Below are 25,499 nucleotides of genomic sequence, written 5' to 3' on the forward strand. Positions count from 1 at the left end.
AACACCAGCACAGAGAGGAGCAGAGCAGGGCCTCTGGCCCAGTCTAGGAGACTCCTGGAGGCTGAGGAAGAGCCTAGAGTAGGTCCTCACTGGGCAATGGAAACATTCCAGATCTCTGCCTTCCCTATTCTGGGAAGGTCTCCAAAAGAAGTTTTTTTTGTTGTTAAGGGACAGGGTCTTGCTTTGTTGCCCTGGCACGAGAGCACTGGTATCATCATAGCTCACACAACCTCAAACTCTTGGGATCAGGCAATCCTCATGCCTCAGCCTCCTGAGTAGCTGGGACTATAGGCATCTGCCACAATGTCAGGCTAGTTTTTCTATTTTTAGTAGAGATGGGGTCTTGCTTTTGCTCAGGCTTGTCTCCAATGCCTGACCTTAGGGAATCTTCCTGCCCTGTCCACCCAGAGTGCGAGGATTACAGGCATGGGGTATCACGCCTGGCAAAAAAAAAAAAAAAATCTTTTAATCCCATTCATTTACTTAGCCCCCATCACCACATAAAAACCTTTTGAAGCCCAGCCCCACCAAACCCACTTCCCTGCTGGCTTTCTAATCCTAGGGAGAGGAAACTCTACCCCCAAGGTCCTATTTTTAAATTAAACTACTGATTGGTTACTAGTACATTTATACATATAAAAAGAGGATTTGTTAAATAGAGTATTTTCCTTCTGGAGGAAAAACTAATTTTTTACTTCTTTCTGATTTATAAATAAAAATAGTACATGTGCATTAGGAAAAGGAAAACTGAGACTATGACAGACGGCAAAAGAAAAAAAATCACCTTTTACGGGGTAGGTATCCCAATACCTACAGAAATACCAAATTTTGTGCATTAATTTCAGAATATATTTTAGTTTTCGTCACATATTTTTAATTTAAAAGTGGAATTTAACATACTCCTTTATATCTGTTTCATCCATTTGAAAACGTAAGTTTAAATACATCATTGAATTGTCTTCTACAACATTATTCTTAACAGCTACAAAATGAGTTTTGGTTTTGAGATAGCATATATTAACAAAGCCCATATTGTTGGAAAATTACTGTTTCTGATTTTTCTTTATTATAAATAAGCTTCTATTAATATCCTTGTAGTTAATTATTTACAATCACTCTCATTACTTCTTTAGGATACATTTCTAATAGCAGACTGCTAATTTAGATGTATCTTAAGTTTTTAACACTTTTAAAACTTATGGCCAAAGTATATCTAAAAGATTTTAACAATTTACATGTGTACTCATAGAGCTTTTTGTTATCTCTTCACTTCCATTCAAAAAACATTTGTCACTCATTAAATACCAGAAATTGTTGTAGGTACAAAGATAAATTAAACAAGGAATTTTTAGCCATTCCAGGGATAAAGAAATCGGGATTAATAGATCTTAACCAATAAGCACCAGAACTGACAAATAGATTATTGAATGCCATTCACACCTATTCTGAAGACAAGCAGCTATTGAAATACCCAGTTTAGCCAACCACCTAAATTAAACATGAAAAATGATCTTAGACGCACATTCGAGTTGGCTCCTTCGTGGGCCAAAGGAATTAAGGAAGAGGAAGGCAACTCTGGAAGGTGAGGTGGGTGGACTGCTTGGGCTCAGAAATTCGAGACCAGCCTGAGAAAGAGCAAGACCCTATCTTTACTAAAAATAGAAAACTTAGCCAGGCATTGTGGTGAGTACCTGTAGTCCCACCTACCCAGGTAGCTGAGGCATGAGGATCCCTTGAGCCCATGAGTTTGGGGTTGCTGCGAGCTATGATGCCATGGTGCTCTACCCAGGGCGACACAGTGAGACTCTGTCTCAAAAAAAAAAAGAAAAGAAAAGAAAAAGAAAGAGAAAGGCAAAATATCACCATCCCTTTCATGCCTCCTCTTAGCTGGAAAGTAATTGAGTATTACCAGTGTCAAGCTATTTTTTAAAAGTGCTGCGGACAAAAAGAAAAGCTCCCCCAATGTCCACTGTTTTAATTTCCCACCTTTGATCCCAATCGGGATCCTCTGGTGTTCAGGCATCCCATCAGAAGGGTGGAGGACTGTGACATCAGGGTTGCAGGTGCAGCACTTCTTAACTGCCGCTGGGCCTCTGCCCCTCAGTTACTTCCAGTAGGAACTCAAAGTGAATATTATGGGGCTCAAAGATCCTCCAAAACAGCAGGACAGATCTCGCAGCAGACCCTCTGTTACAAGGACTCAGTCTACGCTGGCATTTCCTTCCTATTGCTTACGTGGGTAGAAGCAGAAACCTGCACATTGGAAGCTCATCTCCACAAGTGCTCACCTCTTAATGACTCATTGACTCCTGAGACCCATTTACAGAAGAGACATCTTCTTTCAGACTCAAGTTCTGTGTCTCCCTGGGTCAGATGTGGCTTAATTAATACAGAAAGTAAAATACCCTTGAAGACAGCCCTGCTTGCCCTGCTGTAGGTTATTGCTTTTATTTTCCTAAAACAATACATGTGAGGCATCAACTAATTTCAAGTCTTTTTTTTTTTTTTTTACTAATTTCACAAAGACTTGAGACATTCCTTATGAAATAGTATAGATTTCTGTATGATATAATACCAACATTTCTTATACTCTCTCTGATTATACTAATATAATAAATTCATATTTTTAAAAACTAAAGAATTCTTGAAAGCATAGTATGAAAAGAAAAATGCATACCTGATAAAAGTTAGGCCAGAAGGTACTGATGGCCAGTTCTGCCCAGTTCCATGTACGTGTAGGATCTCCAGAGATATTCCAGATAGGATTCCCCAAAGGCCCATTATTGACCCTCACGTAGACATTGAGTAACCCAGGAGCAGAATTACTCCTGCTGGATACAAAATAGTGAAAATCGATGCAGTGTGTGTCATTTTCTTTAAGTTGGGGTAACAGGAGGTGGGCTCTCTGCCCCTCAGGTCTCCCCGATGCATTTACCAGCATAAACGAACCTGCAAAACAAAACCAAAGGCTGGTCACAACCCCAGACATTACTTTATGGTTATCTCTGAAAAGCCACAATAGGTTAGGTGGGTTTGCCACTGCAATTCTACGTAAGTTATTTAAACTGCCATTTCTAAACCTTTTGCAGATACTTCCTCCCCCTCCGACCACTACCAGAATGTTCTCAAGAATCGATGAATGGAAAATTTCCTGTCTGTGACTGCAATTTGTCTCCTAAATAATACAAATGTAGCTTTATGTCGGTAGACCTGCCCTGATTAAATCTGGTTGTAGTCATTAGCCATATATGGTTATGTAAGTGAAAATTAATTAACTAAAACTTCCTCATATTAAATATTCTGATCCTCAGTCACACCAGCCACATTACAAGTGCTCAGTGGTCATATGTGATGAGTCCCCACCACATTCGATGGCACCACAGAATCCCTCCACCCAGCAGAAGTTCTACTGGACAGCACCAGCTGGTAAGTGCTTGGCACATTTCAGAGAAAGACAACAGAGCAATCTGGTCTGTGGAATCTTACACAGCCTGGGATGCTCCATCAGGCAGTGCAATATGGACCTTCTTGCAGCTGGGCACTAGTCCCCCCTTCTCACTGCCAGAACAATAGACTTCCCCTTGACAGTGGGGGCACTGGTTTTCCCCACAAGGTGACTACTGACATTGATGCAATCACTGCCCCAAGCAGAGGATAATCATTTCTCACAAGACCCACAACCCACACACGAGTGCTGGAGAGTTTCCAGGCAGATTCAAGCTTTCTAGATACCCTGACTCTTGAGCCCGCCTCATGCCTAAGGTCAATAGAAACAGCAATTTTAAAAAACTACATAAATTTTATATTTCACATAAAAAAAGGTAAAAGTGAAATGTACTAAGGTCAAAGGAAAAATAGGTTATCATAAGTCCCCTTTAGCAGAAAAGAAAATGTATTGAAATTCCAATGAGGAAGTACGCCTACACCAGGAGTTTAAAAGAAAAAAAAAAATCCCTCCAGGTGAGGTTGCCTCACTGGGAATCACAATGTTCAAAGTCTGCTTCTGCAAACTTGTGTTCCATAAACATATATACAGAATATGAGAATTTGTATCTTGTTCACATGCCAGGATTTCCTAAACAGCAAAACAGGAACACCACCTTTCCAGAAGAACTACTGTAATGACCAAATAAATGATACAAATGTAGATAACCTTTCCATATTAATAGGCTATTGTTAAAGGATCAATATTACCGTATGTTTGATGATGGGTGTAACCTTTACAGCACCTCTACACAGGTGAGCTAGTTTTAACACCATTAAAGTTGATTAGTTTGATGTAAGCACTCCAAATTGTATTAAAAAAATCAACACATGTACCCCATTAATGTATAAATGTATTCATGATCTATGTGTATATGACTTAATAAAAGAAAATAATTACAAATGGAGGTCACAGAGAGATGAGGAAGCAGCTTATCCAGGTTTTAGGATGAGTTAGTGGCAAAACCAGAACTTTGAGCCTCTGACTTTCCAGCCCATTATTCATCACGCCACAATCCGATAACCCCACGTTTCTTCATGTGCTATTTGAAGCTATATGAGAAAAACAAACCTCTTCGTGACTGTGAAAGAAAATTATAGTAGCTACTTTAAAACAGAGCAATTTTTCAAGAGATGAATGTTACACATCTGGAAATAGAAAAGCCCAGGCACATGAGAAGGGTTATCTCAGGAACATATATTTCAGTAGCAAGACGCTTAAATGTGATTTAAGAAAGCTGAGGGAAGAGAAAGAAAATATCATTGAAATTATTTGGGTTAGTTACAGTTTACAAAGTGAACAAAGCTTCAAAACAGGCAGGACGGGCCAACTCCATCACAAATCTGAAGCAGGCCTTTGGTGTTTAAGACGTGAGGAGACAATTGTATTTTTCTGCTTTAATAAAACAAGCTGATTTGTTCCACAATCATTTGGGGGCTTTGTCATCTGTAAAATAGTTACCAGGTATATTCCCCCTGGTGGGGCTGAGGCATGACATGACCTTGAAGGCAGCTCTGATTCATATTACAAGTATGGCCACACTGCCAAGAATATGGTTTTTCTCACTTGTTCACATCAGTTAAACTTGGGCAACCATGGGTGGTCAGCATGGTAAAACACAGAGGATGGCAAAAAGACACCTTGTCCACATTCCGTGGAACACACCTAGAGGAAGCTCAAACAGGGGTCTCTTTCCATATGTTTCTGCAAACCAGGTACCTTTCTGCCAGTTCAGGGAATCACCCGGGTTTCCTAAAATACTGTTCTCCTAACTAGATTGCCCATCTCTGATGTTTAGTCCACTGTGCTCCATTTCAACACAAAATGTTCTTACCATCACCTTTCGGAGCATACACAGGCATTTTTCCTGTTGAGAACTAGGAGAAATTCAGATATACAAGATCTGACAATTAAGTCTGCAAATTTACCCTAGAAAAAGTACTACATACCTCAGTGCTGAATATCATCACAGTCACCTTCAAAGTACTCTGCTTGGGAAGCTATGCACCCATGCCAGGGCCTAGTCCACCCTTAAAAGCAATTTTGGTACTCTTTGTCTAGAATGACTATCAGAGATGCCATCATACACAAGGTCTGCCAATTAAGTTCTTGAACTTGCCACTGTGAGCTTACATTGACAACACTGTACAAACAACTCAGTAAGTTTTCATAACCTTGATATATTAGAGTCTCAAGTATCATGTGGCCCCGTGGTGATGTCTTGCTGAGTGGCATTCATTATTGTGGCTGTATGTTTCTGGGTGCAACAGGGCAGTCCAGAAAGAGTTCCAAAACTGCCCTGAACGATAAACTAGGTGCTGGTACTGGTGCACAACTTTGCAAGGAGAGCACTTCAAAGGTGACTGTAATAATACCCAGCAATGAGGTATGCAGCACTTTTTCTAGGATGAATTTACAAACTCAATTGTTAGATGAAATATCTATTCCTCGTGTTCTGTTCAAAGCAAGAGTAGCTAAAGTAATTCTTCATAGCAAAGAAAATCTTCTATGACCCAAATGAAGTAGAAAATCTGCACCAACTCAGCAGTATAGCTTGATTCAGCCATCCAAAGTGACTGAATAATGTACATTTTCCTTTCAAAGTACGCCATGAAGCTCCTCTGTTAAGTTGGAGGCTAATTCACGCTGCCAGTTGGTTATGGTGCACCCTGAAGGAGGCAGCTGTTTGTACTTGAAACTTTATTGGGATCTAAGCATTACACAACTTCAACAATTTACTCTTTCACAATTTCTACATCACTGAATGGCTTCTCTTTTTTCCCTGAGTATATCAGCTACTTTATAAATTGCTTTGGCGGCATTATTTCCAGGTCTTATTGCTGCCTGAAAGAACTGTCTTTGCTTTTGCTTTTCATCTTTTAATTTTTGTAATACAGCCTTTCACACCTCTCCCTCTATTTTAAAATATTTTTGGTCCTTACGACTGTTACAATGCTGAGGAACACTGAATTTCTTTAATGTTGACAGTGTAGCATCACAAAGCAAGCAAATCATCTTATCTATAGCAGAAACAAAATAATATTGTAATTCCCGATCTTCACTTAAAAATCTGTTTTCATCCTTCAGCATCTCCCTTGGTCCTCTTTGATATGATGGGCTGTTAAGCAGACGGAATTAAAAACTACTGTAGAGCTGTGCAACTCTTCACAGATTCTACTTCAAACAGAAACATAGTGCACTATTGTTCAAAAGCTGATCACAGACCAGTGTACTTGACCCCCATAAACTCTCACCAACCAGCCTCCTACAATAGGGCAGCCAGTCAGGGGAAATCAGAAACCTATCATCAGCACAGCAGCCGTCAATTTAGCCCTTTTGACTTACTAATGTTCTGATTGTGCCAGTCGATTTGAGAGGATTGTTTTGTTGAAACTTGTTTTATCCTTTATTCTTTAAAAAATTTTCCTTTTTTTTTTGAGACAGAGCCTCAAGCTGTCACCCTGAGTAGAGTGCTGTGGCATCACAGCTCACAGCAACCTCCAACTACCAGGCCTCAAGCGATTATCCTGCCTCCACATCCCAAGTAGCTGGGACCATAGGTGCCTGCCACAATGCCCAGCTGTTTTTGGTTGCAGCTGTCATTGCTGTTTGGCGACCCAGGCTGGATTCGAACCCGCCAGCGCAGGTGTATGTGGCTGGCGCCTTAGCTGCTTGAGCCACAGGCGCGGAGTCAACATGTTCATTTTTAAAATAAAATAAAAATATAACAGGATAAAAAAGTATTAATAAAAATAAAAGGGTTTGTTCTATAGAACTTAAGGCCAAGAAGGCCATATACCCCACCCCTGCCCTGGGGTATATGCCTGAGTGACTCCTTATTTTTTTTTTTTCCGAGTCTCCATATTGTTGCTCCTAAGCAGCTCCCACACTTAGTCATGACCACATACACATGAGGGTACTTGGGACAAAGCTCGCTCAACAAATGCAGGTGACTTTCATTATGACTTTGCTTCCTCATAGCTAAATGCACGTCTTTTTTAGATTATACGCACTTCTTCACCATTGATCTCCCCCCCACAGACACACACTGTTCACCTCATAACTCTTCCGATCCTCCTCTAATTTACCTTAGTGGTGATTTTTTAATTTCCTTTCTTTATGACAGAGCAACATTGGTATTGAAATAATAAAACATCTTCAACTCATTTAATCTTGCCCTCACATTTACGGGAAAGGTAACTTTATTTCAGTGTGTGACCAGCAGGACTTTGAAGTATAAAAGGTGGCATTTCTCCCCGTATAGCTGTTCCTGGTAGCACTGTCCTACTGTCTTCTGATGAGTTTGCAGGAAAAAGTGTGAACATTTATGTTTAACAAAGTCTAGCAACCCCGACCCTGTGGGTTATGTCACAGTAGTGCATTAAAGAAAGCAGGAAGGAGGGAAGAGGTGTTTTCTAGTTGGTTGAATTTATCACCTATCTGCTATGAAGGTAAAGTCACCTCACAAACCATTGTTTAAAGAATTAAATAATTCAAAGCATTTATATTCAATTTTAGACTTTTATTAAATCATAGCTGTGTATAATAATGCAATCATGAGGTACAATGTGCTGGTTCCATATACAGTCTAAAATATTTTCACCGAACTGGTTAACATAGCCTTCATAGTATTTTCTTAATTATTGCATTCAAACACTTATACTCCACATTTAGTAAACTTCACCTGCACCCTTCCACCCTAGGTGTGGACCACCAATCGCCCTCCCTCCACCCTACCTCCCCGTCCCTTCCCCTCCCTTGACCCCTTCCCCATATTCTTGTACTGAGATTGGGTTGTAGCCTTCGTATGAAAGCTATAAATTAGTTTCATATTAGGGCTGAGTTCATTGGTACTTTTTCTTCCATTCTTTGGATACCTTGCTAAGAAGAATATTTTCCAGCTCCATCCATGTAAACATGAAGGAGGTAAAGTCTCCATCTTTCTTTACAGCTGCATAATATTCCATGGTGTACAAATACCACAATTAATCCATTCTTGAGTCGACGGGCACTTAGTTTTTTCCACAACTTAGCAATTATGATTTGAGCTGCAATAAACATTCTGGTACAAATATCTTTGTTATAGTGCGATTTTTGGTCTTCTGGATATATACTTAGTAGAGGAATTATAGGATCAAAAGGCAGATTTATTTTTAGATCTCTTAAGTATTCTCCAAACATCTTTCCAAAAGGAACATATTAATTTGCATTCCCACCAGCAGTGCAGAAGTGTTCCCTTTTCTCCACATTCGTGCCAATATCTCTGGTTTTGGGATTTTGTGATATGGGGTAATCTTACTGGAGTTAGATATCTCAAAGTAGTTTTGATTTGCATTTCTCTGATGGTTAACAATGATGAGCATTTTTTCATTTTCAATTTTAGACTATTAAGAGTGTTTTTTATACTATTCCATTATGGATGGATGTTTAATTTTCACCTTCTACACGTTGTTTTGACTGCCAGGAAAGGCATTGTCAAGAAGTAATTGGGTCTCCCTCTATAGTTACTTCCTTACGTCAATTTTTTTCCCTACAAAAAGCACTCCAACTGGGTAAATAAATAAAAGAAATCACAATTCAAATTAGCATAGAAATTCTGGTTGTGTTCAGATAACAAAACACCCTTAAGTCACTAGTGTGTAAGTAGAGAACATAATGTTGCAGGCGAATGAAATGAGCTCGTGTGATGGAGTCAGCTTCAAAGGGAGCAGTCTGTAGAGGCAGACTTCGAAGCCTTCAGGAATAATTATTTTGGTTTCTCCAAAAATGAAAACTCTCTTATGATAACATGCAACGTCCGTGTTCTCAAATCTTTGGGTGAATTAAATTTAGCTAACCATATCCACTGGCAAATGTTTTTGATGAGACTATCTTCCATCATTGTTTGTGACAACAGTAATGAGTACACAGAATAAGTTATTCCTTTCTAACCCATCATTAAATTTTTCATTGGTGTGGTAGAAACTGTAGATTTGACATGGTTTAGGAAACTGTATGAATTTCTTCATTTCAGAGACTTTGTGCAAATGGGGGGGGCGACATTTCCATAATCCAGAAGGAAGAATTTTCTGTGTTATTCCACACTTGGGCTAACAGAGAAGTAGCATTTTATGAACTTGAAAGGCATTATAAAATTGACTTTGTAAGCTTCCTAATTTTAGCAAATGTATACAGATCATTTGCCTTTCCCTCCCTTTGGCTGTTTTGTCTTTTTCTTTTCTTTTTTCTTGTATGACCATGCCTTCAGATTTGTGGATTTAGGACCCAAAAGCTACATAAAATGTTTACAAGTTCCCACACTGCGGGTATGCCTCTTGACTTTAGTTTACGTGGTTATTTGTGCTTCTTCTGACCTATTCAGAGATAACCAGTTATACCAATTCAGTTCTCTAAGCAGTGCTTCTCATTCTATGATAAAAAACCAGTTTTAAAAAAATTAATTTATATAAGTTACAATAAACATGAATTGCTAGAAAAATGAAAAGAGATATAATATTCAAGCCCTGAATTTGTTATTAATGATGAAACAAACTTAAAATTACCCTGTCAAATTCCTACAAAAATGTTCTGGACTTGTTCTCAAAGTCCTTGCTGGTCGTGAACCAACACGCAGACCAGTGCTGACCCAAACACTACACAGAACAGGCTTTAAAAAGTAAAAAAGTAAAGGGGTACCGCATCCAGGGGACTCAGATAAAGAGTTTACCTTAATAGTCAAAGAAAGAAATTGAAAGAAAGAAACAACATAAAAGAAAATCTCTGGTTTCCTAATCCCCAGGTAATAGTTATGAAAGCCACACTCTATAAATAGGAAACAAGATCACAGAAGGAAATGAGGAGGAGGGCAGGGAAGCCAGGGGACAAAGAAAAGACAAACGTGCCCGAGGTGGATGGAAGGCTGCAAGGACTCTCATCTAACCAGAAAGAAGAACTGGCTTCAAGGCAAGGAGAAGATGCAAGGGGCGTGGTCAGGAGGTTACGGCCTATGGAACCACCACCTGTGTTGGCAGAGAAGTGGAGAGGGCGGGGAGGTAACCCGTGCCACTCTGGGCATAGGCCAGGTGCCCTGAATCCCTGATCTCACTAAATCCTCATAACAGGCTGGGCATGGTGGCTCATGCCAGGGAGGCTCAGGTAGGAGGATCACTCGAGATCAGGAGCTCAAGACCAGCCTGGGACACAGCCAGACTCCTGTTTTTTATACTCCTCTATATAAAATAAAAATATAAGCTAAATATGGTGGTGTATACCTATAATCCTAGCTACTTGGGAGTCTAAAGCAGGAGATCACTTGAGGCCAGGCGTTCAAAGTTGCAGGAAGTTATGATCATGCCACTGCACTCCAGCCTGGGCCACAGAGCAAGAACCAGTCTCAAAAAAATAACTAAATGCAACAAAATCCTCACAATAGTGAAAGCCCAAAGCAACAGAGAGGAGAATGAACCAACTAAAGAAGCTTAGAGAGTGTCTGATAGAGCCAGAGAAAATTTAAAATTTTTACCTTTAAGCTCCAAAGGCAAAGCTTTAAGACCAATATTTTTCAAATATTTTGACTGTAACTCATAGTGTAACTCAGAGTCACTGCTGGCTACTACCCACAATTGACTTCCCAGCCCACGGATGCTTTAAGGCCCAGTGATCCCACAACCCCTCCCCAGTAACCAACCACTTGGTTCTGCTTCTTCCTTGAGAAAGCTTTTTATTTTTAATTTGTCCTTTAAGAACTGATCTTGTGGTCTAAGCATCCTAAAAACCATGTCTTCCCTGATGAGAAACCTCCTGAAATGGGGAAGAGGAAAGCTTGTGGAGAAATAAATGAACTCAGGAAGCAAAGCTCATAAGGGAACGAAGCCTCCACAGGGAGGTGCCACCACTTTAACAATGCTTATTAGCAACCATTTCAGTCTGATGAAAAGGTGGTCTCCACAGCCACGGCCATGTCCTGCGGGCCCCATGTCAGGCATTCTTCTTAAGCTACAACCTCTCCTATGCTCCTTTCAAAAATCCACCCTTGTATGGCGGCGCCTGTGGCTCAAAGGAGTAGGGTGCCGGCCCTGTACGCCAGAGGTGGCAGGTTCAAAAACTGCAAAAAAACAAAAAAAAACTACCCTTGTACAGTCATAAAACACTTGTTTCTCAGCCTCTGGAGAATACGACATGAATAAAAAATATGGCATACCTCCTTTTCTATCTGCTCTCACCTCTTCTTTTCTCCTTGTGGATTCTCAACTATTACTAAACGAGATCATTTGCTACCTGCGCTAATTTCTGCCACATTCCTGATATGCTAGTGAAAATAGAGTAATAAGGGCGGCGCCTGTGGCTCAACGGGTAGGGCGCCGGTCCCATATGCCGGAGGTGGTGGGTTCAAGCCCAGCCCCGGCCAAAAATAAAAAAAATAAAAAAAAAGAAAATAGAGTAATAAGGCTAAGAAGTAACATTGAATCACAGGGAAGCCCCAAGCCAAACTTGGGAATGACTCGCACAACTTCTTTACTTCCTCCTGGGACAGAAGCTGAGGTCATCTTGGGATGGGCCACTTGGTACACAGTGCCCACCCTTTTCTCCTTGAGGAAATTTCACATCAATCAGGTACCATAAAATTAATAGTAAGCATGGCTTACACACCCCAGAAGTGCACATGGCACTTGCTTTAAGACATTTACATTAAATATCAAAAAGAAATTCAGTTGTCAATTTAGTAACTCACAGCACATCTGAATGGCTGTTTATTATTAATATATTATTATATTAATATTTATATTATTATTATTAATAAAATACTGAGTTGACTATAACGCATTCCCTTCCCTTCACTAGTCCTTTCAGCCTTGGTAGGATTCATCTGACCACCCACTATCTACTGGGGCATTTAGAGAACTACAATCAATCAAAACTTGGACTAATTCCTCGAGCAAGAATCTCACATCTCAGTTGTATATCATATTTTAAATTGTTTCTAATATTCAGTACAGAAAGAAAAAAATTCATAGAATCATCCGATCCACTAAAGTTCACCAACATTTACATAACTAACGGCCTGACATCCCTGTAAAATCTGTGGATTTAGGACTGTCAACCAATTTTAAAAAGGAGTTTGAAGACACAGTTATCATAGGAGACAAAGAAGCATTTGAAGAGGCTCTTGGGGAAAGCAAGAAACCCTGGGGGTTCCACATAAAGAAGAAATGTGCTCTCCTTTTATAAGAAAAGGGAAAAAGGGAAGCTTTAATGAGAACTAAATTATATTACAGTGTGTCATCCAGACAAACTGCTTCAGTGACTTAGCTAGAAAATATGAGGTGTGAGCTTTATAATTTATAAGTAAAAAAACAAACACTGAGAAAAGCAAACACAACCTTTTAGCTATCTGATGACGCTGATGACTGTATCTCAGGAAATAAGCCACAAGTACAACAATTGAGCAGTGACAGGCAGACTATTTAGAGTGTTCTTAAGAGGCTGCTTAATTTCCCATACGTCAAGGTTTTTATTGATTGACATCTTTAGAAATGGGTTCTTTTTGGTTCTTAATCTCAGAATGACACAAGCCATCACAATATAAGCTTCTGCTTATTTTTTCCCCAAATTACTGTTAATTCAGAGATCTTTTTTTCCCCCACATGTGCAACTGGTGATAGTCTACAGTTAAACTATAGCTTGCTTTAAGAAGAATCTGGGCAGTTACCTTTTATATAAAATGCAGAGTAAACTTAAATATTTTAAAAGTGCATGGTCTTTGACATGTTCAGCATAGGAAACACCTGCTAGTGTTGCTCTCAGAGAGCTTGCCAAGCCATCCATTGTCACTTGAAATAGTTCAAAATCCTCCAAGGGTTCTTTCAACATCTTTCATGGAGCTCTCCCTGTATTCTGAAGAGGAAACCTAAGGATGTTTCCTTAGACCAGAAATTAAGAGCCATCCAGGGATTTTCACTGAGCAGAAAGCAGAAAAAAGTTGTCAAAATGCTACATGCTTAGTCAGCAGTGGAAACTAAATGGGTCTCTGGGTTAAACTGACGCTACAATATCAAATGTATAAACTATCAAACGGTCTGGAATTTAAGGAATCAGAAAAAGCATCAAATACCAATAAATAATTACTAAATGATAAAAAAAAATGGCAGTAGCAGAAATACAATTATTACAGAGAATCCTGGGGCAACACTTTCTTTTTACCACTAAACCAAGAAATGTTAACAATCACTTCAACATGAATAAATTTTATAGTCGATTACATAACTATATGAACTATTAATACGAGGAGCAATAATAACTAACATTTATATAATATTTAATATGTGCCAGGCATTTTTTCCAAGTACTTTCTGTACATGAACTCTTTTGATCCTTACAGACAAGGAGGAACCTAAGAAGGACAGGGGCTAAGTCACTTGCTCAAGATCATGCAAACAGCAAGGGGAGGAGATGGGATATGAGACCCCAGACGAACATGCTCAGGAGTCTCTGCTCTTAAGCACTGCACTATGCTGCCCCGCAGTTTACGGGGCAGCACATCAGTTAGGTAGTTTTAGGGATAACATATATCCCTGTGGGTGTGTATACGCTTGATAAATACACCTAAGATGTTTCACAGGCATATATCATTTACCTGGGCTTTACTACGCAAACAAAACATGGGTAACAATAAATGCTTTCTGACTGGTCAGAAACTGCACCCTGGCAGCAAAGTGACTTCACTGCAGTGGCATGAACTCTGGCTTACAGTGACAGCTGAAACCAAATCCACAGACGATGACTCTGAAGGATTTCACGTCACTAATGAGAAGAATACCTTATGCCAAAAGTTCATCAGGTAAAAGTATAAAGCTGACATCAAAGAAAAAAAAAATCAGTTTGTCTCATGACCTACAGTGAAAGTCCTCCTGAGAATTCACTCAACTGAGAAGAGAAACCAGTTGAGGAGATGGTGCCAGGACTTAATGCACTAAATCTTGTTAAAGTTTACTGTTGGTTTTTCTAAGAAAGAATAAATAAAGTTAGGGCTAAAGACTTTTTTTTAAAACCCACAAACTTTGAAGAGATGATTAATTCCGTTTTGGGCAGATTGAAACTAGGCCTTGAGGAGACCATTATATTTATAGCATTATGGAGAAATCACAAGACACATTTTCATTTCAATGTTCGTTCTCTTAGTCGATTATTCTTTTTTGCTGTTTTACGTATTGAAAGGTGGTAGTACAAACTGCCTATGTTTGAATCACAGCTCTTGAATCTCAATCTTTTCTATGCATCAGTTTTCTCATTTGTAATAGAATCCATCTACCTTGCAGAGTTGTTGTAAGAAATAAAGTAAAATTCGTACCTCAAAAACATTAAAACAAATAAACCTAAAATACCAGAGAAGGGAAAAACATACGAACATGCTTACTATCACGGGAAAAAGTCCACGCGAGCCTGCTGGAGGATGAGAAACCAGGTGGAGCAGTCACCATCCGCTAAGCCCCACCCAGATCCGATGAACCCGCTGAGCTCAGGCCACATGGCTGGCCACTGACCCATACAACTGAGGGCTGTAGGTGTTGTTTTAAGACCCCAAGCTATAGAGTGGGTCTGTATAATAACTGTATGAGGTTCACAAAACTAAGCTCTGTACCCATGCATATTTGGAACATTTGCATTCAACATTTGTATGTGTATTCTCATAATTGAAGTTTTTAGTGATTACAAATGTTTTTTTAAAGCTAACAGTATTATACACAGGCTGAATTGTGGATGATGTTCTATCATTGAGAATGCACTATTGAACACTCATCAGTCTTTTCTGGGCATTCAATTAGACATGGAATTCAAAAAAGATAAACAATTTAGAAATTTAATTTAACTAAACTGATTTGCTAAAAATCACAAGACTAGACTTTCAGAGATCATTTCTGTAGTGTGTTAAAAATCACACAATTAATGGTGAGTTTTTATCAATGGTGAGTTTTTATCAATACAGACTGTTTAACACACACGTACACAATACCCACAGTCATCCTACACTCAGGCATGGCCTAAGAAATTCCGATCCAAGACAGAACACATATACAATGGTAGATCTATAAGATTAAAACATTGTATTTTTATTTTCTTTTTTCTAGGTTTAGATATACAAATACTTAAAATCGTGTTCAAATTGCCTACAGTGTTCAGGACAGGGCAGTAACCTGAACGGGTGTGTGGCCCAGGAATAACAGGCCATGCGATAGCACAGGTGTACAGAAGCCTCTAACCCGCAGATCTGGGTAAATACCCTGAGTGATACTCTCTAAGGACACACTTCTCAGAAAGTGTCCCTGCTGTTAAGCACAGCTTGACTGTACTGCATGTATTCACACTTACTGGGAAGAGCATAAAGATGGAAACGCACAAATTTTTGGCAAGAATGGTGCATGTTCCCAAGAATGTTCCACTTACACCCTCAGTATCCTCAGATATACCCTAATATATTTAGCAATTGACCCACTGTTGGGTATTTCACTTGTCATTTGTGAAGAATTCCTCAAAGAAGCTTTTAGTTTTCTCTTTTTTTAAGCTCCTCGTCATAGGAGCTATAGGTTAATTAAAATAGTTTAATCCAATACATCCTGATTTATTCTTTTTGGTAGGTGATCCAGAAACAGATTCAGATATATATATTTCTATCACTACAAGTCTAGGCTTGGTTGGATGAAAAGTTACTTTTACTTAGTTGCTTTTTTTCTTCAGAACTTCTTACATTTCTAATAAATTCTAAGGTTTTGAAAGTCATTTTTCACAGCGTTCTAAGTTTCACAAGCTGAGTTTGTTTCCTGTCTCTAGTGCAACTACCTTGAGTTTCTCATTTTTATTAAGTTTCACTCAAAAGATACTTACTTGATTGTAAATTGATCTGCTTAAAAGGGAAATAACTGTGTACTTGGGAAAACGCCAGTGAAAATTCCTCATATTAGCTCTTAGAATAGCAAAAGACCAGACAGCCAAATCTTAGACGGCCTTTCAATATGTTTTACTGTTGATATATAAATCCAGTTCTTTCTTTCCATTTTAACTTTTTAATAAATAACAAAAATGTAATTGTAAAATGTCAAAAAATACAGAGCTTCCAAGGAGAAATTAACCACTTCCTCTTGACACTCAAACGAACAGAAACTCATCTCATTTTAGACAATAATATTATTTCCTTCAGAACCCTTCTTTATACACATATGAACATATATACGCATACATGAAAAGGTTATTTTTAGCCTTTTCTCGTTTTTTTCCAGAGAATAATAAGCTGCAACTTGATTTAACCCTTTATCCCTCTACAATGATATCAATATAACATGGGCAACTTCAGGCCACAGAGACCCACTTCGCCATTTTCACTACTTACTTCTACAAAGTACATCTAGTGAACGGCCATGGGAATGCTGCTGTTTTGTTTGTTTGTTTGTTTTTGCAGTTTTTGGCCAGGGCTGGGTTTGAACCCACCACCTCCAGCTTGTGGGGCTGGTGCCCTACTCCTTTGAGTCACAGGCTCCACCCAATGCTGCTGTTTTTATTTCTACAGAATAGAGTCCCATAAGTCCACCCAATATACATGTGTTTTTAATTTTCTAGTGTTTTGATTTATTTAATATAAACTTCAATAACTGCTCCAGACACTCATATTTTTTTCTTAATTAATGATCACAGGCAGTGATGTATGTAAAGTGTCCCTGTTATTTCAGAGAGCAGAAGACTAGCTGCGGTGGAAGCAAGTTGGAGCCCAGAGGAAGCCATCGCCCCACCTGCCCTTTTCTCAGCCTGGGTGATCCAGTGATCATCACAGCCTCCCCTGATCTCTGTATTCTTGTTGCTGTGAACAACTCAGTCTATTCTGAGTCATTGTTATGTCCCAGACACGCTAAGCACTTTGTATCCATTTGGTCCCTTCAATAACCTACAGAGAGGAGCCTTCATTTCATATTCCAAATGGTTTAATAAAACTTCCCCAAGGTCACACAGAAATCCAGTCCATCTGATTCTAGGGCTGGTATTTTAACCGAACACATAATCAAGATTTCATCTCAGACAACCAAATATTGGCAGTGTATACTCGCTGAAGAAAATATTAAACGGAGGAACAAAAAAATGTACTAGATGCTCTTGGGTCGTCCTCAGCTTTGAATTACAACTCTTGAAAAATAAAGTCAATTCTCTTAGCCGGGCATTGTGGCGGGTGCCTGTAGTCCCAGCTACTCGGGAGGCTGAGGCAAGAGAATCGCGTAAGCCCAGGAGTTAGAGGTTGCTGTGAGCCGTGTGACGCCACGGCACTCTACCCGAGGGCGGTACAGTGAGACTCTGTCTCTACAAAAAAAAAAAAAAAAAAAGAAAAATAAAGTCAATTCTCAAATTATAGAAGCTATTGAGCTACTCTCTTTAAAAAAAAAAAATTAAAACCCACGATTTTTATGACAAAATATGGAGACAAAACTAGTTCTATTTTTTTTTCTCAAGTAAACAAAAGAATTAGTGACAGAATATAAGATAAGGAGATGAAGATTAAATCTCTTATTTTAAGAACTACCAAGGTTCCCTGAAAGCCACGAATTTTAAATAAGACATTTAATACAGTATAAACAACTAAATCTACCCTTGTATCTCTTCAGAAGCCTAGAGGATAATGTTTATTCTTGTTGCTTCCTAATGCAATAAAATGATACAATAACACTCATGTGGCTTTACTTAAAAATGTGATGTAAGGTCAAATGATTCAAAACAGATGTCCAATTTCCTTAGCTTACAGAGCCCTGGAGAAGACAAACATTATCTACCAAGTGCTAACAGCTTCTGAAGGTCAGAAACATATTTGAGGTGAATCGTACAGGCACTCGATGCTAAGTGCACTCTAGTTCCGACCTCGACAGAGTCCAGCTTCACAGGTTTGTCAAGAGACAGGAGGATCCTTGCCAACATTCATTACTATACACATTACACTTTAGTTCTTGCTGATAAAGAAATGGGAAGAAATGTATACAACTTAAAAATATTGCCAGGCAGGGTAGCTCATGCCTGTAATCCTAGCAGTTACAGGAGGCCAAGGCTGGAGACTAGGAGTTTGAGACCAAACTGAGCAAGAGCAAGATCTAGTCTCTACCAAAAAAAATAAATAAATAAAACAGAAAAATTGGCATGGTAGTATGCGTCCACAGTCCCTGCTGCTTGGGAGGCTGAGTCAGGAGGATTGCTTGAGCCCAGGAGTTCGAGGTTGCTGTGGGGTATGATGACACCACTGCACTCTAGCCAGGGAAACAGAGCCAAACTTATCTCTTAAAAGAAGAAAAAAGATAATAATAATACTGACTGTCTTAGGTATTTTTATTCAAGACTAATTTTTCTTTCATTTATTCTAATGACTCATACAAAGAATTGCTCTTAATCCAGGTACAAAAACAAACCATGCACACATAAATACATTGGATAGAGTAGCAAAGCAGTGCAAATGTGGGTGCACAGTATTATAATGTTCTGTTAGCATGTTAACATGCAGGGAAAATACTAGCTTGACATATAGACCACTAGCAATCCAGAATAGCGATTTTGGGGGTGTGGGGAAAGACAAATGGGATATTTTATGTTATAACCAAATGATGCATATATAAATGGATACTGAGAGGCTGGAGAGCTGATAGTGTCCAAAATGATTCTTACCCCAAATGATGTAAGAAAATAGTAATTCCATATTATGCTGACAACTGAATATTATCTGACCAAAAAAACAAAACAGTAAATTTCATAGTTCTAGACCACCTTATATATTATCTGAGATATGGCAGATAATTAGTTCCAAAATTCACTACCACAATGCATTATAAGAATTGTAACGGATGCTTTTTAAAATCACTTTATCGGCTTGGCACAGGGGCACCCAGCTGTAATCCCATCACTTTGGGAGGCAGAGTGGAGGTGGTGGATTGCTTGAGGCCAGGATTTTGAGACCAGCCTGGGCAACACAGGAAGACCTCCTCTCAACAAAAAAATAAAAATAAACTAGCTGGTCGTAATGGTGGGTGCATACAGTTCCAGCTACTCGGGAGGTTGTTGTGGGAGAATCTCTGGAGACCAGGAGATCAAGATAACAGTGAGCTATGGTCACATCACTACGCTCCAGCCTGAGTGACAGAGTAAGACCATGTCTCTAAAAAAAATTAATAAAATCAAATCACTTTCTGTATCTTACTAGTAGAAACATTTTTACCTTTAATTTTTCTCCTTTGTCCTTTATAAAATTAGCATAATGGGGAAAAAGGGAAAACTTTAAATATTTTACAAGTACCTCTACAATACATTCCAAATTTCTGAGCGAGGCATTCAAGGTCTTACCAGACTATAATTACAACCTTCTCTTCTGTCTCCTCTTAAATCTATGATGTACGTACTGTTAGTAACCACTGCCCAGGCACTGGGCCAGATCCCAGGATTCTCAGTGGAGTGGGACTCACGCCCTGTTCTCCAGTCAGCGTGGGAGGAGAATAACAACGTTCAATGCTACCAACAAAGAGACAGCCAAGTACAATGAGCACACGGAGAAGGGGCTCCGAGGCCAGCTCAGGAGGGGGGTAAAGAGCTAGAAAAAGGCATCTCCGAGATGAGAACTCCAGGGTGAGCCAAGCTGGAGGCAGGAAAACAGACTGAGGGTGCAGCATCTGTTGATTCTGCAAATGTTCTGAGCCCCTTACAGGTATTAGGCACTGATACTGGGCATTAGGGAGATATGCAACCATGAAAGCAGATAATTAGAATAGAAAATTCTAAGACCTATGTCAGCGATCTACTCAAAGCTCTAGGTAGAAGAGAGGCGCAGAAGAAAAAACTGGCTGACGAAATTTTAGGGTTATTTTCAGGGTAAATTAGGAACTAAACTGGCCTGTCACTGAGAAACTATAAAGCACACGTAAATGCAAACCATGATTATCAGTATCTGGGAAGACAGAGGAGTACGTGGGATTTGCTCTGTTCGCTGTCCAAACTTCAGAAGGATTAACCAGCACCCAGCAGCTGAAATCGCGATGTGATTTGACCACAGGAAGAGCAGCTTTTCCACAGTTGTTTTGGGAATCACAGGATGGCTTTCCAGGAAAGCAACTACTGGGCTCTTCCAAAAGTAATAGCAGTTCACATTAAAATGCTTTGTGCTTTGGAGCCTGGGATTTGGCTTTCATAAAACTTCTTTCAAGAGCTACATCGCTGCCTTAAGTGGTATTCTAGGGAGTTAAACTCCCACCTTGCACACAAACAGGTCAGATACTTCAAAACTAACCATTAGTGTTAGGGGTTTGAAAGCTTCTTTACCCCCATGAGAGTTAACTGCAGAAAGGCAGTTCTTTTGGAGAGTATTTTAGAGCACGTCTTTAAACTTTTTCATTAGGCAGAATTACTTTCACAGAGTCTATATGAAGCCCAGAGGAGAATACTGAACTGAAGGGAAGGAATGTTTAAAATCGGTTGAGAAAAAAAAAATTGTAAGTTGTTTTACATTGTTATATTTCAAATGAAAATCATTCACTTGATTTAATATTTAAAATTATCTATCAGACTGTAAGTTGATTGGTGGGCAGTGAAATGAAGAGAAGACAGAATACCAGGCAAGTAGAATTATCTATCAGATACAGAGAAAATTAAGTCGTAGAGAGTAAGAACACCAAAACAAAAAAAACTCTGGCCAGCCAAAACAGAGATGTCCTCAAGTCCTGGGCATTTATCCTGCTGACTCAGAGCCTACACTTAACTAACTGTATATGCAAAAATTGTTATCTGGTTTCTATACCTTCAAAAATTCATAAGAAAGCAACAGATTGCTAACGAATAAACCCAGGCAACAATGAGAAAAGTGATTCGTGAAGAGGGAGGACATTATAAAATATAAAAAACAGCCATGACAAGTTCAAGCACAGCATCTGGGTAGTCAGGAGCATAAGTAAGCACCATGCTTTAGCAGGTCTGCTATGGTTTTTATGTTTTTTATATTTTAATTAAATCATAACTGTACATTAATGCATTTATGGGGTACAATGTGCCGACTTCATATATAATTTCGGTCTGCTATTTTTTTTAATTGTTGGGGATTCGTTGAGGGTACAATAAACCAGGTTACACTGATTGCATTTGTTAGGTAAAGTCCCTCTTGCAATCGTGTCTTGCCCCCAAAAGGTGTGGCACACACCAAGGCCCCACCCCCCTCCCTCCTTCAGTCTGCTAGGTTTTTAATGATGGCCTCAGCTTACCACAAACAGGTTAGTTTACCTTCAGTAAGGCACGGAGGTGCCTGATAGAGAGTTTAAAGTTATAGTTACCTAAAAGCAGTAAAATAAGCCCTGATACAAAAGGGTGGCCCCAGTCAGCCATCTTGAAAATTTACCTCATTAGAACCACCTTGTCTGCAGAGAATCGAGACAGTCCACAGCCACCAGGGCACACTGTCAACTTCAGTTTCACTTTCCATTTCAGAACCATGAGCTTTCATGATAAAGTTAAATAGATTTGCCAGCACACAGCCAATCTCTAGCCTAAGGGTTTAGCTTTAGGATATTCCTAATGCAGGTGCCAGTTAGGAGCTTATGAAAGAAACTTCAACCGCACTGGTCAGACTGCAAGTGACCTGCTGTGTGCAGTCACGGCCCCAGAGGAAGCATCCATAATCACCTGCATTGGGATATGCTCAGATAAATCAATATGCCTTAAAAAAAAGTCCTCAGTTTAATAATGACCGCTCATTGTCTCTTCAGGAAAAAAGTATTTCTTCATATCTCTCCTTGGGAAGCTTAAGATCTAAAACATTTAAATCCTCGCTATTCACCTACCCACATGAAACTGTCAAAAGAGCACATCCATTAAATCAAACCCATAGTTGATATTACATTTTTAAAGTTTTTTTTAAAAGAGACAAGCACTTGAGCAAAACTAATCCTATTATCAAACTTCCCCATTCCAAACTCAGTGGCAGAAAGCCAGGTATAAAACGGGGGGAGAGGTAGAGTTTCCACAGAAATTTCCCTTAACAGGCACGTGTGTATCTGTTTTACAGCCAAAGTTTCTGCTAGACCATGTCTCTTCAAAAGACAATTTTTTAAAAAAAGAGCATCACAATCTCTATGCAAATATGCTACAAACCACTGTTCCTTATTTGTCAAATAAAATTATTCCCCAGTGACATACATCAAAGGCAATCTCCCTGTACACTGATTGAGTAAATGTTTTATTTTTGTTTTTGTTTAGTATTTCTGTTTAATACAAGTAGGCAGTATTTCCACTGAATGTAAATCTTCCACAGGGACAAGATAAGTCAGAGCAAATAGTGGAGGAGGGGGCTGAGCAGATGATTCCCACATTTGGAAAGGCGGAGGAGCTCTGTGGCTTCCGTGGTTAGGTTTCCTGACGCAGATATGCCAGCAGGCTCCGCTTGGATGTGAGACTGAACAAGACAGACCCCAACTCTGCCCTCACGGAGCATGTAAGTCCGCGTTTATCTGAATCCACTGTATCTCTCCCAAACTAAAAGAAGCAAAACTAAGAAATCTGGTAGAAATACTTACAATTCAGTTAAGAATCAGAAACTCCCAATAAACTTTCTCAAATGTGAACCCCAAGCCTGCTAGCTCTCCACCTTCACTTTTGTCTGGGTTCACTGGAAAAGGCGACCTGAGAAACACCCCCTGGCTTATGAGTAAATGGCAGTGAGGAAGTGCAAACAAGAATGGGCTGGTTACCAAGCTGGCTGCAGCTTTCAAGGCAAAGTAGATCAAAGCAGCTGTAAAAATTCCTGAATCTACACACAGTCTGCTGTGGAGGAAAAATGTATTCACCAGCTCTGGTCAAAATTTGCCTCACAGGGCACCAAACCCCCATATTTCTAATTGCTGCCTTGGCAGCTCTCCCAGAAGCCTGAGTCCCCCCACTAAAGTGATATCTGCTGTGCAGCCCAATGTTACTGGGGCACCAGTGGGTATGTTTCGACCAAAGGTGCAGGTATGAGGTGTTGGGGGAAAACAGCCTCAGAAGCTCATCCAAACTCCTAGGCTCCAGGCAAAAATGCTGTTTGTTAGATCTTGATCTTAAGCAACATCACAGTTGGGGGGAAAGGTGTAACAGGAGGCCTGGTTGGCCCAGCAGAGATGCTGCCTTGATGGATGTAGGTAGAGGCCTGACCTCTGTGTCTAAAGACTATAGTGGGCGTGAGAAAATCTCGCTGAAGGGGGTCAGAGAAGTAGAACATAAACTGATGGTTAAGATCCTAGAAAATGGGGCGGCGCCTGTGGCTCAGTCGGTAGGGCGCCGGCCCCATATACCGAGGGTGGCGGGTTCAAACCCGGCCCCGGGTGAACTGCAACCAAAAAATAGCTGGACGTTGTGGCCGGCGCCTGTAGTCCCAGCTACTCGGGAGGCTGAGGCAAGAGAATCGCTTAAGCCCAGGAGCTGGAGGTTGCTGTGAGCTGTGTGAGGCCACGGCACTCTACCGAGGGTGATAAAGTGAGACTTTGTCTCTACAAAAAAAAAGATCCTAGAAAATGGATAAAGTGGGTCCAGCGCTATGTACATATTACACGTATCAAACATAGATTTCATCCATGGCTTCAGCTTTACATGGATTCATTTTGCAAAGGTTGACACAAGACAGGGAACAACAGGAGAAGTCAGAGACAGACTAAATAAAACCACTCAGATCTCATTTACAGGTTTGGATTTCACATTTCCTGCCCTTTAGGGCAAGAGTTCAGAATTCACTAACTGTCTCATGAACTCTGTTCTGTAATCAATGGACACACAGTATTTTTTAGACAATCATATCAATAGAGTAACAAGTAAATTAAATCATTAATTGTTCCTGTCTTTATTGAAGGTGACTGGCTCATCAGCTGTCCACTGGAAGATCAGCTCCAAGAGGACTTGTTTACAGACACCCTCAGCATCAACATGCCATCTGGCCCTTAACAGGTGCTCAGTAAATAATGTCACCTCTTTATTTAGTACAGGAATGCAAAGAGCTGGCCTACAAGGAGAGTGTGACTGTCTATTATAAGACATCTAGCACTCATCCTTAACTAAGATTTCTCTCCAAAACGTTTCCAAAACTATACGAAGTATTTTATATATATATAACACATTTATTATAATTATGTTAAATCAAATTATTTTATACTAGTCACTCCCATCACAATAGTAAAATTAGAGTTTGGCCAGAACTTGCTCTTTGGTAAACAGAATGGTAGCTTTGCAATTTGTCAGTATCACATTTCAATTGAGCACTGGTAAAGTAATCCTGTACTTTTTCAAAATAGGAACTTTCCTTTGTACATCACCTTTATTTATTCTATTTGATAAGAATATTAAAATATGTGTAAAGATTTAAATCCTTAATAAGATTTAATATGAACCTAACCTTAGTGGGCTTTGATTTACTTGCTGGAAATATTTAGGGCCTAGCAGAAGGAGCCTTGTAACCCAAGAAGTTGGAACGATTCAAACAGGAAGATTTGTCTTCTCTCCCTCTTCTAACAGAAGCTAAAAAAAAGAAAGCCCTTAAAAGAAGTGTGCCCTTTTTTCTCCTGGCTCTGCTTTTGTAACGGTCCCAACCTCTGCTGCTTCATCTCTGTCAACAGCTCTAAGGAATGAACATGATGGTACAATCTCAGCTTGACTCCCACCCACACCGCAATTCCATATTCCTTTGTTCTAGACCTGCATTGACATAGACAAGCTGACTACAAAACTGGTGACAACCAAGCCAAATAGCAGCCCACTTCAGGAAAGGATGGCAGAGAGAACCAGCCCTGAGTTCTGATGCAGGGTGAATGAAGGGCTCCGGGAGGGGGGCTGCTCAAGGCCAGTTGGAGAGGAGGGCAGAATGGCCCTGTCAAAGGCCCGTTCTGCTTGCCATACAGATCCCACAGTGAAATATCACACTTGCACATGCTCATGTCTCTTTCAGCAAATCATCATGCAGTTGTTTCAAGAATTTTTCCTGTAATCTCCTGCCTTTATGTGAAGATTTCCCTCCCACAGAATCAGA

The 25,499-nt window shown here is 39.8% G+C and overlaps 1 protein-coding gene across 5 annotated transcripts in view; it reads right to left on the reverse strand.

The window, feature by feature from the left end:
* Window positions 1–25,499, reverse strand: part of PTPRM (protein tyrosine phosphatase receptor type M) — an 810,424-nt gene that overhangs the window by 520,283 nt on the left and 264,642 nt on the right. For all 5 annotated transcript variants that reach the window (XM_053571260.1, XM_053571259.1, XM_053571258.1 and 2 more), the window contains exon 3: window positions 2,678–2,949. In XM_053571260.1, the coding sequence (XP_053427235.1) occupies window positions 2,678–2,949 (272 nt within the window). The remainder of the gene's footprint in view (window positions 1–2,677; window positions 2,950–25,499) is intronic.

Source organism: Nycticebus coucang, chromosome 19 (assembly GCF_027406575.1).
Source record: "Nycticebus coucang isolate mNycCou1 chromosome 19, mNycCou1.pri, whole genome shotgun sequence".
NCBI lineage: Eukaryota > Metazoa > Chordata > Mammalia > Primates > Lorisidae > Nycticebus > Nycticebus coucang.